Raw genomic sequence first — 18,838 nt, forward strand, 5'->3', positions numbered from 1 at the left:
AACCTGAGACCGATGAAGATTCCAGTCTTACCCTAGATGCTCCCATATGACTAAGTAAGCCACCACTTGTTTTTTTTTAAGATGCTTTTGACCACCTCGTTGCTCCTTAACTTTTTCTTCCTTAAGTATTACACGAAATTCCAGATTTTTAAAGATAGATGTAGACATGTACAGTGCGTGATAAAGTTGATAATACATAAATCATTTTTAACAACAGGTAATATGCATAATTTATGGTGTTACAGTGCTATCTTTTTGATATTTATGATGGATAATGCTCAATTTTTGCCCTCATATTACTGCTTTAAATTATACCACGAGAAAATTAATGAGAAAGTAGATTTATGGGTTTCATTTGTTTGTCAATTCGGAAATTAATTGGGTGTTAATTTTAGCCGTCCCTCATCAGACCAGGACTTCAGTCTGTATGCATTACTTTGTATTCATTGTGGCTTACTTCCCATTTACTGTGGGTCACTAGCTTTGCATACATTAAAATAGCCCTCCGGCTCATTCCCTTGATTACTTTTTGAACTGCCATGCATTAGAAAATTTACGCCTTTCTGTTATAATTATGAAAATTTGGTTTTGGAAGATGGTGCCTTCACAGCATAGTTAGCACTCTGACTTCTCTACCTTGACTTGGCTCTAGGATGGTTGTTCCATGAAATGGGACTGCTGCTAGTGGGGTCAGTGGACGGACAGAAGTGTGTCTAAAGAGTTCAAAGACAGTTTGTGGAAGTGCTCTCAGATGAGAAAATCATCAGCTGTGGTCAGTCCGTTCCTCCTGTTCTTCTTCCTCCCCTTCTTTTATCTTTGAGAGTATGCTGTGAGACTGCCACTTGTAGACAGTTGTTCAGTAAGTATCTTGGAGCCAGTTGTGGCCCTTCCATCATGCCCTTTCTTCACCTGCTTCCTGTAATCTGCTCCACCGGCCCTATATCTCCTCACTGCCACCTGCCCCAGTAGCATCTTTCCAGGTAAAGGGTGAAAGATTGGGAAGCTTGTCTCTCTCTGGGAAATGTAGACCCCTCTTCTACATAGAGGCCCTAACTTCCATCTCGATACTTTTGGTATTTGATTTCCTGACTTGAATGAGAGGAAGTGAGAGTAACAGGTGGGTCAGTTTCCCAGGTCACTGGACTGAACTGCGATGGGGAGTAAGTTCCCTTAGCCACACTGTGAAACTCCTTGGTGTCTATAGTGTGGCGAGGTAAGCCCTTCACACATTTAAAGGGAATAGTTCACTCATCTAACGAGACCCGAAAGTGTGTGTTGGTTTTATTTCTTAATACAGACAGGTATGATTTTTTCTTTCCTGAACCATGTGGAAATGATTGTTATGGCTTTTGAATCTTGATGTTGCAACCGTGAAGATTTTAAAGTGTACTTCTTTCGAAGAAGAACTAGGCTGACTCTCACTGTCCTTTTTAACTCATCTACAAACCCTGTGTGGAATCTAACTGATAATGGAGTCAGAGCCACATGATCAAGATTTCAAAAATACAGACATACCCTCCTTTTATTGAACTTCACCTTATTGTGCTCCACAGACACTGCATTTTCCTTTTTATAAACTGGTGGGTTTTGGCAACCCTATATCCAACAAGTCTGTCAGCCCCATTTTTTCCCAGTAGATTTTACTCACTTTGTGTCTTGGTATCACAAATTTGTCATTCTCACTGTATTTTAAATTTTTAAGATTACTACTCTTCTTATTAGAGTGCTCTGTAATCAGTGGTTTTTTATATGACTGTTGCAATAAAGATTAAAACTTGTTGAAGGTTCAGATGGTGGGTAGCATTTCTCAGCAATAAAGGTTTTTAATTAAAGTATTTTTATTAACAGAATACTCTTTTTCAGACACAATGTTATTGCACACTTAATACACTACAGTAGAGTAGAAACAGAACTTTTCCATGCACTGGGAAACCAAAAAATGTGTGTGGCTCGCTTTATTGTGATATTTGCTTTATTAAGATAATCATTTTTCTGTCACGGTCTGGAATCAAACCTGCAGTGTCTCTGAGGTCTGCTTGTGTAGACACTCACATAGTCTCTCCATTTGTAGAGTTCTCCTAGTCCTCCTTCCCTGCATCACTTCATTTCACTTTTCCATCCTTCCATTTTTTTTTTTTTTTCAAAGCCTCTCTTGTCTCTTCAAAGTGCATACCATTTTCCTTCCTTCCTCACACATGGATGAACAATGAGAAAGAGGGTATTTTGGGGGCTGGGGGAGGAGGAGGGGATGGAGTGGGAGAAGGACCGTGTAATCACTCTTAATCATTTTCCTAAAAAGTGATCTTGCAGTTAACTTTTCTTCTCCTCTCCCCATAGACATACAAATATATTTTACAAAACTATGTTTAGTTTAATTTACACATCCTTTCATGAACAGACCAAGTTCTTTAAGGGCATTTATTCTGCTTCATATAAATAATTGATCAGCCAAGTTAATTTACTTCTGCCTGACTTGGTCAACCTTAATTAACTGCCCTGGAATCAAGACTGAACTTTTTGTTAGCTTAAAATCTTTCACAGGCATGATAACAAGGGTTTTATTTTCCTTAAATTTTCAGCATCAACACTGTAACCAAGGAAATAATCATAATAAGAAAGCATTGCTTTCATTTACTATAAATACATTGGCCTGGACATTATGAATTTTCCAGAATACTTCCAGAGAGCAGCTCTATTGGCAACGACAATAAATAAGCACACTAAACTCAGTTCTGATCCCTCCTACAAGTCCCTCCAGCACAAAAATCGATCTTTTGAAATCAGTAGCGCTGTAATGTTTCCAAGTAAGATGAGAAGCGGGCCATTTTGGCTTTCATAAGCTTTCCGACATCTGTGTGATGGTAGCATCAGCTTTTGTGCGGTTATGTTGAATGGATCATACGTGATTTAAACACGCCCAGCTCCTTCAGAGAAGTCACAGAGAAGGCTGGGGAAGGTTTGGCTTTTGTTTTTTGATAAAGGGCTTGTCAGTAGGTGTGGCATGGCCGTGCCCTTCAGGTGCCATGCCTTTCCTGTTTAGGCTCTGTGGATGATTGTTTCTCCTTTCTTGTTTTCAGTCTGCCATGGAGCAAAGCAGATCATGGGCTCTAGGATGTCCCAGAGGGAGGCGGAGGTCTCATCGCCTCCCTCTGGGAGGGTTCAGCCTTCTAAGCCAGAGAGCAGAGATACCTCTCCTGTGACTTGCTTTAGAAGAGTCTAAAATTGTAAAACTCAGTAGAAAAAACTCAAGTACAGCAGTTGGCTGGCATGCTGACACCTTTAGCTTTGTACTTCAGGTGTTTTTTCCTTGTCTACCTGCCACCTTCGTCATTGCCTTTTTGGGTATTGACTGCATTTTCTTTGTGTAGATGTCCTAATTCACTACCTAGTGCAGGACTTTGCAAATGGGAAATATGCTCATCCTTTATGAAATGGACAAGTTCATGTCTGCCTAACTTGCTGAGGTTTAGTTTTCTTATCTGTAAAATGGGAATAGCCTTTTTTCCCTCATGGAATTCTTCTGTGTTTGAAAAGTACATCAGAGGGCTTTGTAGTTTGTGCATATGATACGAATAGAAAAGCCTTATTAAATGGCTTGAAACGTTCCAGAGAAAGAAAAAACTGCCAGCCCAGATATTGTTAGAAACATTCTTAGACATCGACACTCCTCATTTTTTCACATGTGCTTTTCAAAAAACCTGTTTTCTCCTGATTGGTGTGGGAGATTATAGCAAAATTTGAATCTTCCAACCAACGTACTACTGTTAGCACTTGACTAATTAAGGACATCCTCGGACCAAAATAATCCTTTATGCAATTTCGATCCCAAAGCCTGCACTCTCACAAACCTGGTCCCCAAGCCAAGCTGCTTGGCTTGATGCCTGCGAAACTTGTGCTGGAGGACTTGGCAGTCTTCTGTGGAACTGCATGGAGCAAACCATCTCATCAGATTGTGTGTTGGATATTATTCTGACTCCACCCACCGCGATGTTGTCAAACCCAGGAAAAGGGAGCTGGGTCAGTCTCTTTGACATTTGTCTCCAAATCTGGGAGCCCAACGGTCAATGTGACTTGAAAGCAGCATTTTACCTGTAGCGCTGTTTCCTGAGGACGGGCTATTTGGCTAAATGTGTCCCATTCTGAGGGAAGGTGTAGAGTTTAGGTATAGACAAAAACATTGTCTTTGCGGAGTGGGAAACCCCTGAAATGGACAAGCTTTCTGGAAGGTTTAAACGCTTTTTTTCCTTAGCTTCTGTACACGTGGGAAAGTTTATGACAAAGAAACTTAAATGTTGGGGGACAAAAAAATACCTATGTTTCAGAAATTTGATTTTTTTTTTTGGTGATGAACTAGATACTTGCTTTGCCTGGTTCTTGCATCTTAAAGTTTTAGTTCTTTTTTGGTAGATTCTTCACTCTGCAGACAGTAAGATATGAATGTAATTTTTAAAGGACTATAATCACTGAAATATCTGATCTAAAGAGACAAGAGTGAATCAGCTGTTGTGTCTGAGTTTGTTTTCCACCTGTTAACAAAAAATGCCATTCTTAATCCAGTTCAGAATTGGATTAACTTTAATGTGTGTGTGTGTGTGTGTGTGTGTCTTCTGGGTTTATGAAATTTGTCATTACATTGGATTATACTATGCACGGAAAAGAAAAAAGATACGGATTTTTGTGTTTTTAATTTTCCCAGTTGTTTTTGTATGAGTATAAAACAGACTTAAACCAATGTCTTACAGGAAGACAACCTCCTATAAAGATGCCTAGAGTGTTTAAATGTGCGTGTTTTCACGTCTTTCATCTGTGGGGCAGGAATCTGTAACACTGTGTACATGTGTCATCCATGATTTGAATCAATTTGTGTTAAAGTTTTCTGCCCTTTTATCTAAGATTAGTATTTCCCAGTTGTCTTAATTATTTGGGCATTCTCTAGCTTGGTTGTTTGGGTCACCGTCTCCCTTTAGTGATTATTGCTTGTGTCCAGCCTCAGCTTGGAGCGTGACCCGAAAATGTTCGTTGTTTGGCCCCTCATTTACCTCAGCTTTAAGAAAACACATAGCTAAGAACTCTGACTTGAGACCGAATTTGTCTTAAGTAGTCCCCCCGCCCCCCAATCCACAGCTTCACTCTCTGAGGTTTGTTTTCCTCAGTCTGAACATATTAAATGGGAAATTCCAGAAATAAGCAATCCTTAAGTTGTGGATTCAGCGCCTTTCTCAGTGAGATGAAATCTCATCACCCTGCTCCGACTTCCCCAGGACTGGAATCATCCCTTTGCCCAGCCTTTCCCACCCGTTTTCATTCAGTAGCCATCTCAGTTGTATCCAGGTATCGCAGGGCTTATGTTCAAGTATGTGCAAGACTAGTGATGCTGGTACTAAGGATGTGCCAAAGAGGAGCCATAAAGTGCTCCCTTTAAGTGAAAAAGTGAAAGTTCTCAGTAAGGAAAGAAAAAAATCATGTGATGTAGAACCAATCTTCTATCCATGAATTTGTGATGAAGAAAATAGAACGGCATACTAGTTCTGTTCTTGTATTTTGAACAGCAGAAGTTGTGATCATAGTGTTAGAAAAGTGCTTATTTAAGCTGGAAAAGGCATTAAATATGTCCAGCAAGGTATTTTGAGAGAGACCATACTCATATAACTTTCACCTTAGTATATTGTTATAATTGTTCTTTTATTGTTAGTTATCACCATTAATCTCTTACTTAGAAATTAAACTTTACCTTAGGTATGTATGTGCAGGAGAAAACACAGTGTATATAGGGTTCAGTGGTCATCCACTCGGGATCTTGGAATGTATCCCTGTGGACAAAGGGGGGGTTACTATAATATTCCTTTATGCAATCCTTTATATATATCTTCTAAAAAAGTTTTGATGTTTAGTACTATCAAATTCGGGCTTCCCTTGTGGCTCAGCTGGTAAAGAATCTGCCTGCAATGTAGGAGACCTGGGTTTGATCCTTGGGTTGGGAAAATCCCCTGGAGAAGGGCGAGGCTACCCACTCCAGTGCTCTGGCCTGGAGAATTCCATGGACTGTATAGTCCATGGGGTCACAAAGAGTCAGACACAACTGAGTGACTTGCACTTTACACTTTCAAATTCAGAACTTTTTTTTTTAATCTGCCTCAGCAACGTTTTCTCCAAAATAAGCATAAGAGAACCTAGACCTTTCATACCTTAAACCAGACCAGACGTTAGGAATTCAGCATGAGAAACACGTAACTTTGAATGGGACTTCTCAGGACAATTTTAACCATAAGACAAAGACAAGAGTCAATTTATTTAGCCTCTGAAAAGATGAGACTCCCCCGCTCCCTCTCTCAAAGTAGCCTATCTTACTGGAATGGCCAGTTTTGAAAAGTTCCAATACTTGAATGATTCCAGGGAGTGCAAATCTTTAGAATGCTTTTGGGGTTTTGACGGTAAGGGTTTTCAGCATGAATTAATACCTCAGGGGGCCTCTTGCTAAGGTGCGTTATCTCCTGATAGACTATGTTTGGAAAATACTTCTCTAAGAGTGTAATACATCATACAGAGCCTATACATACAAAAATTAAATGTTACACCTAATACACTGAATGAAATGACTTACTGGTTTTTGAGCAAAACATCCAGATATAATTACAGGAATTTAACCATAAATTCTAAGTTAATCTGACAATGTCTATTTTTTTTCTGAGGCAAAAGATAGCATACATAGAACAATACTACTAAAAGTTGAATTTGCTTTTGTTTTAAAGTTTTTAATTAATTTCTATTTTATATTAGAGTACAGTTGTTTTGCAATGTTGTGTTAGTTTCAGGTGTATAGCAAAGTGATTCACTTGTACATATAGATATATCTGTTCTGGTTCAGATTGTTTTCCCATAGAAGCTGTTAGAGAATATTGGTAGAGTTCCCTGTGCTATACAGTGGGTCCTTTAAAACTTGAATTTGGACCAACAGTTCCATCTTCAGAAACTAGACTATTGGCCCACTACTAAGGGATAAGTTGAGTGAAAGAAAATGACAACTGTTTACAGATTTTGGCAGCACTGGAGGCAGGGCCCTTCTCCTTATGTACAACAACTGTGCTAACAGCTGCTTTTTTCTTTCTCCCTGGCTCCCTCCTGCAAATCAGGTTTTTGAGTCATGATGCAAGAATCTGGGACTGAGACAAAAAGTAATGGTTCAGCCATCCAGAATGGGTCTAGCGGCGGCAACCACTTGCTAGAGTGCGGCAGTCTTCGGGAAGGGCGGTCCAACGGGGAGGCGCCGGCCGTGGACGTGGGGACGGCCGATCTGGCCCACGTGCAGCAGCAGCAGCAGGTACTGTGCCGGGAGTCGGGCTGTGGAGGGAGGTGGGTGCAGGTGGTACTGTTCCACCACACACTTGACCGCCGGGGCCGTCTGATACTCACCCGGCTGTCGGACTGTATGCAGTGTCTTTTAAGCCACTTGTGCGCCAGGGCCCCAGCTTTTGTCATTGCAGTCTTGGGAGGCCCCTCTGTCTTGGGGAATGGTTATTGAAAGTGAGATCGGGTGGACCTCTGGCCACTTCCTTGGAGCACCTAATATGCCAGCCTAAAGTTTAACTACTTGGAATAAAATGAATCTTTGGAGAAATGGTTCCTAATGCTTGAGTAAAACAAGATAAAATACAATAAATAGACTTATTAAGCCTTAGGAAGAAGGAAACAAATAAGGGGTCAAGGATACAGGAGGAACAAGGGCTATAAGCGAGAAAAGTAGTTGAAACAGGAGAGTAGAAATAAGGAGAAATACCCAAGCAAAATTGGGTAGATAACAAGACATCAATAATGCAGGCATTGGTGTAAGAAATTGCTTGCTGCTACCCAGAGTTTCGGGAAATAGGCCACTCTGAAATGTTTCTTGTATCCATACAACAGTTGGTATGTGACTAAATCTTATTACTATTTTAAAGTATCTCTTATTGGTGGCTACCCCAAATGATCACAAGTTGGGACATACTCATTCTTGTTATATCCTTTGTAGGCATTTATATGGGTAACTGCGATTGACTGGTAAAATATTTCCAAATGGTAAAGGGTGTGACAGGGTAAATGTTGCTGGGTGGCCAAAGTGTTGATGCAAATTCAAGTAAGTAAATAGCATTTGCTTGAAGATAAGCATTGTTTTCACAGCCTCTCTTAGATTAGGAAATAGTGTACTATTGATCATGTTAATGATTTTGTTAATGATCGTGAATGATTTTTCTTGCATTTTAGTGTTTGATTCATTTATTAAATACAAAGTAATTTGGGGAAAAGGTGAAAAAAGAGTGGTAAATCTTTGGCCCTTTCTGAACCAAACATATTGTTGGGGGTTGGGGTAAAGAAGGAAAAATGCAAACCTTTTCTCAAACCATTTGCTTGGAATCTTTAGCAGAGAAACTAAGGCAGTCCCTTCCGGTTTTAGAGATATAGCATTTGGCAGTCTCTAAAACATGTATTATTTTCTCCTTTCTAAGAATTTTTACCAATAAGGAATGATTAGCTTGTTAGTCTGTCAGAAACCGTTGGAACCAGCTTGAGACAGTGGAATCTGTGTGGAAAAAATAGAAGAGAGAGAAAGAGACTTGAAGTGATTTGATCTCTCTTTTAGTGGCAGCTCAAATTAGATAGTGCCCGCTTCCTGAGCATCACATCAGCTGGGATTTATGATGTGGACTGTGTGTAAACTTGGGGTATTTGCAATAGTGCAAATGGTCAAATCCTAACCAGTGACATTGGTGACAAGACCTCTCAGTGGTAGAAAGGGATCCATGTATTTGTGTGTGTGTTTGTTCGTGTGATATTCTCAGATATTTGTGGTTATATTGGTAATAAGTTGGTAATTGGTTTGCCGTTTTCTGTGCCCTTACCAAACAGAGGCCAAGGTCAACTGTTTCTTTATGGAGCAGCTGAAGTGGGGCTGTTGACTGATGTGGCATACGTGAGTGCATGCTGAGTCACTTCAGTTGTGTCCGACTCTTTGTGACCCCATGGCCTGATGTGGTACGAACACAGAGTAATTAGTATTTAGAGCATGTCAATTGGATAAATGGAAAATTAACTTGTTCTGATTTTTATTTAAATAACTGAAAATCATCTGCCATCTCAAAGTCATAAGCCAGCCAAAAACTTTACTTTTATGCCACACACACACACATACACACCCCTCCCTCCCTACCCCACTAACAGCCATCACAAGTTGACCTCACAGAAGAAGGTAATATACATTCATTTTTTTAAAGATTAGTTTATTTTTTAATGGTAAGATAATTGCTTTACAACATTGTATTGGTTTCTGCCGTGCAGTAGCGTGATGCAGTCATAGCTCTAAGCATATCCCCTCCCTCTGGAGACTCTTCCTCCCACTCTCACCCCATCCCACCCCTCTAGGTCATCACAGAGCGCCAGGCAGGGCTCTCTGTGTTACATGGCAGCTTCCCCTGGCTTCTGTTTTACACGTGATAGTGCATATAGGTCACTGCTACTTTCTCAGTTCGTCCCACCCTGTCTCCACTGTCTCCAGGAGTCCATTCTTCACATCTGCATCTGTTTGCCCTGCAAATAGATTCATCAGTACCATTTTTCTAGATACCATATATATATATATATATATATATACATTAATATCCAATATTGGTTTTTCTCTTTCTGAATTATTTTGCTCATGTACATGTACATTTTAACAGCATCTTCCTTGAAAACCACCAGCCGCAAAATTAGTTATTCATGTGTCCCCTCTTTTATCTTGGCTCTGACCACTTTTTTAGAGAGTATGTCGTTTGGGTAATTGATATACAGGTCAATACCTTTTGATTGTACTTCGAAGTGCTTTTAATATTTTTATAACAATTTTATTTCTAATTGCCCCAGATATGTTTTGGGAAGGAAGAAAGCAGTTGGGTCTATCATTGTGCCTGAAACTCCATATATTGTGGTTGGCAGGCCTTTTGAGTCTTTTAAAATAAAACAACTGACAGCTGTGTAACTTCCTTAAGTGTACGATGAGGCGCTTAACAGGTTGTTGGGGGAAAGAAAATCTGTAGATGAAATAAGAAAAAAAGGATTCAGAAAGTTTTATGGGAGTCATATTATGAGTTTTCTTCCAGACTGAAACTGCAACAGTTAAACGGTTTGTAGTTATCTGAACGTCAACGTGATGGACATGGGTTGTTTTCGTCATTTTTATTCTACAGGTTTTTACTTGAAGTGAGAATACCAGCAGTGAGAAAATCACAGCCATGCTGAATTCATTACTGCGGTAGTCACACAAAACCATGGATAAAATTTCAATAACTGCAGGCCACAGTTGAGTAAACAGTTGCACTGAAATTTAATTCCTGTTGACTTTTCCCCCATTCCTCGCCAGGGGCACATTCTGATTCTGTAGTACAAAGACAACAGGGGTTACAGCTTTGATTAATGTAGGACACTGGAAGAGAATTAGAACTGTAAAATATGTTAGAAGTCCATGGAACAAAAAGATCTGGCTTAAAAGGCTTGGTATAAAAATGAGTTAATTATGCTGTGTATGAAACTGAATGTTCTAGGATTTTCCAGTTGCTCCAGTGCAGTCATTGACAGTATAGGAGAATTTTTACCTAGTGCCAAGATTTAAAATAAATAAATGCAAGACTTTCCACCTTTGATCCATGTTACCAAAGATAATTACGAATGAGAACAAGTGCCCTTTCAGAATGTAGAGCTTTCACGAAGATTCGCTGTGGAGTGAGTGGCTTCTGTTCTGGGTTTGGTCTGCAGATTGGCTAAATTGGGTCCAGACAGAATTGCTGTTGCCGTTTTTTAATTATGTTGTTGACAGCCTAGAGAAATGGGGGAAATCTGGCTTTTCCAGTTTCTCTTGAAAGATCTGATCTGGTACCCATGGCCAGTATTCCTACAAGGGTAACCGTTGTTGGAGATGAACTGTTACTAAGTCAGGGAGCCCATAGCCCTGCAGTCGGCCCGAGTCCCCGCCGAACCGTGGCTGCCTTGTGCCCTCTAGGCGGCGGAGTTGGCGGTTCTGGTCTGGACGCTGCCATCCTCACTCAGAAGCCATCAGCCGAGGAGAGGGGCCGCCGTTGGCTGGAGAAGCCCACCCACACCCTCAGAAACTGGCTCCCTTCCTCAAAACGGAATGGATTCTTCTGTAATGCTGCAACTCTGCTTATATCTGGACCATGAAACTATTATAATACTGGTTTTCTAATGATATAATTTGATAGAGTTTCTGAACATTTTCTTTTAGCCCTTGAATAATTCTCTACCCAGTCCCATCACTGCTTTTTATTTCCTATTATGCCTGCCCCATTTCCAGGTCTGTGAAAGTTCTCTACTGGATACTGACTACTCCATTATGAAACTCAGCAACAAATACTATTACCAGTTACTAAGGTTTTTTTTTTCCTTCCCTTAAAGGAAGGATTTTAAAATGTCCAGAGCAATTTCACAAACTGTGTGGATTAATGCATTTTAAAAGTCTTGAATTTTAGAAAGCAGAATTTTATTTCCATATTGCTGCAAATGAGAGCTTTTTCAGATAAGCATATTACATAGAGCATAATGTTTAGAAGTTTCTCCATATACAGCATATGCTGTCAGGTCAATTAACAGAATGCATACTAGAAAATGTTTATTCAATAAAAATGAATAGCTCTTAAATAAAACAGTGATTTCTTAACAACATTCCATTTAATGATGGGCTTTTTTCCTTTTCTTTTTTTGGGGGGTACCACCTGGCACTTTTATTGTCTGCAAATCAATGTAGGGAGAGCTTTGGTTGCTAGAGTTTTTAGGTGTGGTTATCATTTTATATGAGAAGGGCAGTTTAGAAGTAGTCTGTGAGAAGGACATTTACATAAGATAAACTATATGTGGCATTCAAAACTATATTATTTGGAGAGTTGTGGCTAAGTGATGTATTAACTTCATATAGCTTCTTTGACATTCGGTTTAAGGTACATGTTTCACATTAATAATGTAAAAGAAAAAGAGAAACATTCGGTGACTATTAAGGAGGTACAAAGGTAGAAAGGACAAGGAGCTTCTGCAGGATCATGGAAGAGAGAGGGGAGGATCCGTTGGGTTGAATTTTGCCAATGAGCCATTGAAGGAGGCAAAAGATTAGTCATGACGGAGGACCAGAGACACTCAGAAATTCTCTTCCTTGTCAGGACGGCAGAATGAGTCCCTTCCTCTAGTATTTGTTACTGAGGTCACTAGTGAGTGGGTATTAAACAGAACTGGAAGAAAGTCCTACCAGTGTTTCAAATCGTAGCTGCCTCTGTGGTAACAGACACCTGGAAGAAGTAGCTCTCAGTGTTTGGATGGGCAGGAAGCACGCATTAAAGGGACCCTCCCTTAGTTTCTGGTTCTTCCCCATCTTCCTCTGGAGGGCTGTGTTAGATGCCACTGGTCATCTTTGGCCTTGTTTCCCCTTCTGCAGAGAGAAGCCTGGGTGATTAGGTATAGATCTATAGATGCAAAGATGAACTATCAGTAGCCAGTTCAGCCTTGTCATTCGGTATTTTCCTTTGAAAATGATTTCTTATGAACTTTTTACAGAATCCTCTCAAGTGGACTTTCCCATAGCAGGCAGGGACTGTGTCTGAAAAGGGAGGGTCTTTGGATGCCACTGGAAGGGTAAATATGCTCAGCATATCTGTGTCCAAGAGGGACGCTTTCAGAATAAAGTTTGGAAGAAGAGATTATTCATATTTTTTGAAGATTTTTTGATGCCCATTTTAAAAGTCTTTATTGAATTTGTTAAGATATTGCTTCTATTTTATGTTTGATTTTTTTGGCTGTGAGGCATGTGGGATCATAACTTCCTGACCAAGGATCAGACCTGCACCTCTTGGATTGCATGGTGAAGTCTTAACCACTGGACCACCAGGGAAGTCTTGAGATTACTCATTTATTAAATGCCGTCATGGGCCTGGGGACTATGATAAGAGCCAGCACCTTCCTTCACTAGTGGGTGAAGACCCAAGCTATAATTTTAAATTACAAAATTAAGAAATTTTAAAGGAATTGCTCTGTTCAGATAGACTCTTTAAAGACATAAGGTAGTGTTCAAATATTATAGAACATATTGATGGTCAAACATATTTTATAGGAATCAGTGCCACTGAAATGTTAGCAAAAAACAGATTAAAATGAAACTGAGACAGGAATTCAGATAATTCTGCAAATAAAAGGCAGGCACAACAATAACATACTTTTTCTCAACTCCTTTTGTGGCTATTTCTGGAAAAGGCATCTTTCACCCTGAATGCTATATTTAGTTCTCTCCTCTGTTGTTTAGACCTGCCTTCCATCTAAATATTGTTGTCAAAGATTTATGTAGTGCAGAAATTGAACCTTGTATGAAGTTCTTTCACGTTCTAATTTCTGAACAGCAGTTGTGTGTCATTAATCTCTCCATTGAAAATTAAGATGGACCAGGAAACAGGGGGAAAAAAAAGTGTCATGTACATAAGAGAGCGTGGTAATAGAGACCCAGATGCTGCTTTTCATTATGAGTGAAGTGTACCCTCTTGACTTGAAGAAAAAGGACTGCTACTTTGAGAAGGTAATTTTCAGTCTTGACCTGTGAGCTAAAAAAAAAAACAAAAAAAAAACTACTCCCTATCTCTTGCCTAGTCAGAAATCTCTTTTTGAACTTTCAGGAGGAATGACTTTAATGGTAATTTGTTGACAGATTAGCTTTGGTGATTGCAAAGAGTTTGTTTTGCAAAACTGGCAGGCTCCTATCTGCTCTCTGAAGGCAAGTAACCTGCTTTGCTGTTTTGCAAGTTGCCTGCCTTTATTGACAACTAGTGCTGAACAGGCAGAATTGGTATGTTTGTGTAATGTAAACCTATAGCTCGCCTGATGGAGTCTAGTGTACTTTTAGCTAGTGCATAGATTGCTTGATAAAAAGGGTTAGAAGGTGACTGCTTTTATGACAAAGTAGAAGAGCAATATAAATGCAAGTGGTGGATGGAGCAGCGGAAAGGAAGTTTAGATAGGGAATTGAACCCCATATTAGAAAGTTTCTTTTCATCACTTGGTCTTTGAACTCAAATCTATTGTAATTATGAAGTGTTACTTGTAACATTCCAGAGACTCTTTGCTAAATACTGTGTTTGATTTGGTTTGTGGAAATAAAATGATTTTTTTTTTTCTCCTCTCTCACAAGAAAATTTGCTGAAGAGAGTTTCGCATACTGGCCTGGACTCAGTTTTGGTCCAGATTGCTGCTAAATGGACTACAGGACATTTAACCTTTCTTAGCTTTCACCTTCTTGTAGTTATATATTCTCCTGTTTTCATTTAATCATTAAGATGCCACGCCTGCGTGTAAGGAAATGTGAGGACCACACTCATGTGTGAGGTGCTGGGGAAGCAGGGCAGAGTAACTGGGGAGTTTATTTGGTTGGAGTCTAATAAGTAAGCCCGAGAGTGATGTGAAGGTGGCTAGAAGGTCAATTGAGTTCAGTTTGTGTGAAAGTTGAGTTTCTAAGCCAGGGGAGATTTCCAAGCTGAAAGGAAGGTTATACAAGAGTAGGTGGACTGATGGTAAAAAAGAAAGTTGGGCCTGGCGTAGCAGGAAAGAGACTCAGGAAAGATGACTAGTAGTGACAAGACCATTGCTGTCGGTCCTGGATTTAGTAGTGGGACACTAACCTTTGCCTCACGTCGTTGAGGCTGCTATGTTTTTTTGTTTGATTTGGTTTTTTTAGTTGTGTGTGTGTGTGTTGCAATAGAGCTTTATTTATAGACACTGAAATTCAAATTTATGTAACTTCCATGTCACTATCATTCTTTTGATTTTTTTCCCAATCTTTTTTTCTTGTAGCTTTAAAAAAAAATTGAAGTATAAATGCCTTACAGTGTTTTTTCTGTTATACAACAAAGTGAAGCAGCTGTGCGTATACATATATCCCTTCCCTTGAGCCTTCCTCCCATCCCCATCCCACCCATCCCATCCGTGTAGGTCACAGAGCACCTAGCTGACCCCGCCTTGTCCCCTGCATTTCTCTCCCTGCATTTGAAGCCCTTGGTCAGCTGTCAGCCACATATGGGCACGGGTGAGCCTTTCTCATCCCTCGCTGCTCCTCAGCACGGAGCGCAGTACTGGGCAGAGAACAGTCCTGACTGTGAATGAATGAAATGGAAAGAGAAAGGAAGGCCTGGGTCACAAGAGGGGGTGCGGGGTGAATTGGCAAATCAGCAGCACCTTTTGAAAACAGGAGATGTGAGCGTGTCGGGGAGTGGGACTGTGAGGGGTGACTCAGGATTTCCACTCTGACGGGCAGCGTGGTGCACCGTGGAATGCAGAGAGAAGGGCAGCGGGCGGAGAAGGCAAGCTCCTTTCTGCCAGTCATTAATCGGTTATCATATGATAAAGAGAGCACAAACATAATTTGTTTATGAAGAGTGAGTTTATTTTGGAAAAATCTCTGTTTTGTTTAAAGGCTGTTTAAAAAAAAGACACCCTCCTATGTCACTCTGTCTCGCTATTTGATTGTATATGTTTATTCAGATTAAAATTATCAAATATTTTCCCTTTAGCCTACGCCATTTACTAATGAGTATATCTTCCAGAAGTCACATGGGAAGTGCTGATAAACTGCTTATGTTCCTATTGATCAGGGAATGCGCTTATCTCTCTTAGAGAACAAAACTAACAAGTTAGATCTTTGATAAAGTGTCTCATATTGACACAGGCTTCTTAGAATGAATAATTTTTTTGTTTTAAGGTGAAGGGGTGCCTGTTGTGTTTCCTTTGTTGGAAAAATACAATGTGTAATTGTTAAACAGCTGGCCCTATTGGAAAACCCATTTAGGGGCTATAGATTCAACTGCTAAGGGGGAGCAAGCCTTGTTTGTGAGTTGAAGATGAGGCCTGCATAGAGATGGATGGAGGGAAGGAGGCTCTTTCCCTTTAATGTTTCCTGAGAGAGTATTTTACAGTATCTTCTGCATAAACTGACAGTGCAAATGCTGGCTTTGGAAGGGTTAGAATTTTTCATTTTGTGAAGTTGATAACCCTAAGGTTCTCTCTGAATTAACCCTTTTATCCCTATTTTTAGACTGTGCCTTCTTTACCCAAAATAAAATGAATTTCCTGATGCAGACTGATCTTCCGCAAAGTTTCCTTAAGTAGACTGTTTATTACACACTTTCTCATTCAGGCAACCATATGTAATTGTCAGTATCACAGTCGCTTGTCAAAAAAGGCAAAGTGTCAGCTGATCTAAATTGGTATTTTAACATTGTACCTTTTCTTGCCCCCAACACCCCTCTCTCCACATTGAAGGGAAGGTGACTTGATGTCTTCTTAGTCATTCAAATCCAATAACTTTTAATCTGAAGGTTAAGTAGTGAGATATAAACTAAGAGATGATAATATCAATTTTATGTTCACTGAAGGGCACAATATACCACTTTCTAGTAGAGGAAAATTGTGCGTAAAATGTCTTTTGCTTCTCAACAGCAGAGCCAGGCCTCTTAGAGTGAAAGGAAGAAAGAGTTTTGGAAAAATTTAATAAAATAGAATGTAACTTCCTAGAACAGGGTGAAGGTAGCCTTTTATTGTTGTAATGAGTGTGTTAATTTTTCAGGGTAGCACGGGAAGAAGTAGCTCCATTTTTATAGCCTCTTGTATTGACTTGTTATGCTCTCTATGAACTCAACACCCTTTTCAAGGTTAAAGACTGGGGGAGAATGACATAATGTTCATTCTTTCCTGACTATTTTTGGTCCTAATGTGTATGATAAATAATACTGTGATAGTATTGCTTACCTTGCCTCATTTTTTTCCCTCTTCATAGTGATATTTCCATTTCCACACGATAGAAATCCAACCTGCCGGTACTAAGTGAAACTGCCTTGGCAACATGCATTTTTTTCCTAACCTACTGACTCATCCCGTTAGATTTGCACTTGTCTTACACAAGTTTGTGTAGTGTATTTCATGGATATGCCATGTTCATTGACGTATAGATATACTGTACCATTAACATCTCAGAAGAGGGGAAGCAGTGTGCATCAACTGGGGATGTGATACTCCCCATTATTATTGTCAAGGTGATATTCTATAATGTAGTGATTCACAATTACAATTTGCAGGATTGCATTCTGGAATTATTTTAAACTTGTTTCTCAGCCTTTCAGTCAGTACCTTTATTGGTAAATTCTAGGTAAAAGGCGGTGTGCTGAGCCGGCAGACCATACTGAGGCTTGGTGAGCTAAGGCAGAAGGCCAAATCCTACAAATCTGGTCTGCTACCTCCTCTTTGAAATAAAGATTTTTTTATTGGAACACGGCCGTCCCCCTCCCCCCTTAAAATTTTCTTTTTCCTTATTTTTGGCTGTGCTAGGTCTTTGGTGGTGCATGGGCTTTTCTCTGGTTGTGTGAGTGGGGATTATTCTCTGGCTGTGGTGCATAGGCTTCTCATGCAGTGACTTCTCTTGCGGAGTGTGGGCCCTAAGGCCTGCAGGCTTCAGTAGTTGCAGCTTCTGGGCTCTAAAGCACAGAACGGGCTTACTTGCTCTGTGGCATGTGGGATCTTCCCAAAGACATGGGATCCAGCCTATGTCTCCTGCTTTGGCAGGCAGGTTCTTTATCACTGAGCCACCAGGAAAGCCCCATGTTTCCCTTTTTTTCTTGTTTGTGGCTGCCTTCTCCCTACCACAGCAGAGAGGAGTTGTTGCATGGAGAATGTGTGGCTCATAAAGCCTAAAATACTTATAATCTGGTCCTTACCAGAAAAAGTTTGCTGACCCCCTGGATTAGCGAATGGCAGATGTAGCAAGATTTGCCTTCCAGAACTTAGTAGTCATACTTTCTCGTATCATGTAACAAAACGGAAGGATCATCCCCTCATTTTTCCCCTAAAGTGTACATTTATTGATATATGTATTTATCTCATAATTCGACTCATTTTGCATTTTCTGAAATGGAAGATTAACATGTAGTTGTCATCATACCTATATGGGTTGCTTCCTAATCATTTAACTGAGTATATCTTACAAATGAAAAGTTTTGACAAAATTGTTGCTTAGAAGAATAATCAGCCAGCCTACTAAGAAAATGATGGAGAGTGAGATACTGAATGAGTCACTCCAAGAGAGGACTTCTTTGGTCATGGTTCTCCTTCCAAAGAAAATTAACATAAAAAAAGTGGCATATATTTGTAGTCCCATGGTTGGCTAGAAGATGCAAAGAAATATCCTGAATGTGTCCCTGCATTCATAAAATTCATAATCTAATTGGCCTAGAACAAGATGTAAACATGTGAATTGAATAGCAATAAAAACTTCAAAGCACATGAAGCTGTAGAAGTGATGCATCTGACTAATCAACAGATATGTGATTTAATCAACAAATATTCAGTAACGGCATGGATAGAGGAGCCTGACAAGCTACAGTTGCAAAAGAGTCATGGGGTTGCAAAAGAGTTGGACACAGTTTAGCGACTAAACAAGAACCCAGAGAAGAAGTTTATTTGTGTCTGTGTTGGTGGGATTTTTGAAGACTGATAAAACTAAGGAAACAGTAACTCAGTATGTGCACACCGGCAGATTTAGTTTAACTCTTTCAATCAGGAGATAATGGATAGAGGGTATATACTGAGCTATGTGGATTTGGATTATGACTTAGATATTAAATTGCCAAGAGATGTATCTTTGCTATTTTGTCATTTTTAATTTGGGGAGTAGTGAGAGTGGTTTTCTATTGTGGAAGGCCTGGGGGCATATCATAAGCAGAGTCTTTCTATACTGGATGCCAGCATCTGAGTTGATTGGTCTCCAGGAAATGGTCCGGGGCCTATCTGTTTACACAGACCA

General features: G+C 39.9%; 1 protein-coding gene across 15 annotated transcripts in view; it reads left to right on the top strand.

Moving 5' to 3' along the window:
* FOXP1 (forkhead box P1) overlaps positions 1-18,838 on the top strand; it is a 615,660-nt gene that overhangs the window by 373,543 nt on the left and 223,279 nt on the right. For all 15 annotated transcript variants that reach the window (XR_011483693.1, XM_070455670.1, XM_070455679.1 and 12 more), the window contains one exon: positions 7,131-7,318. Coding sequence is in view for 14 of the 15 variants with exons in the window: in XM_070455670.1 (XP_070311771.1) it covers positions 7,142-7,318 (177 nt within the window). In the remaining variant the exon portion in view is untranslated. The remainder of the gene's footprint in view (positions 1-7,130; positions 7,319-18,838) is intronic.

The sequence above is a fragment of the Odocoileus virginianus genome, chromosome 26 (genome assembly GCF_023699985.2).
Source record: "Odocoileus virginianus isolate 20LAN1187 ecotype Illinois chromosome 26, Ovbor_1.2, whole genome shotgun sequence".
In the NCBI taxonomy this organism is placed as follows: Eukaryota; Metazoa; Chordata; class Mammalia; order Artiodactyla; family Cervidae; genus Odocoileus; species Odocoileus virginianus.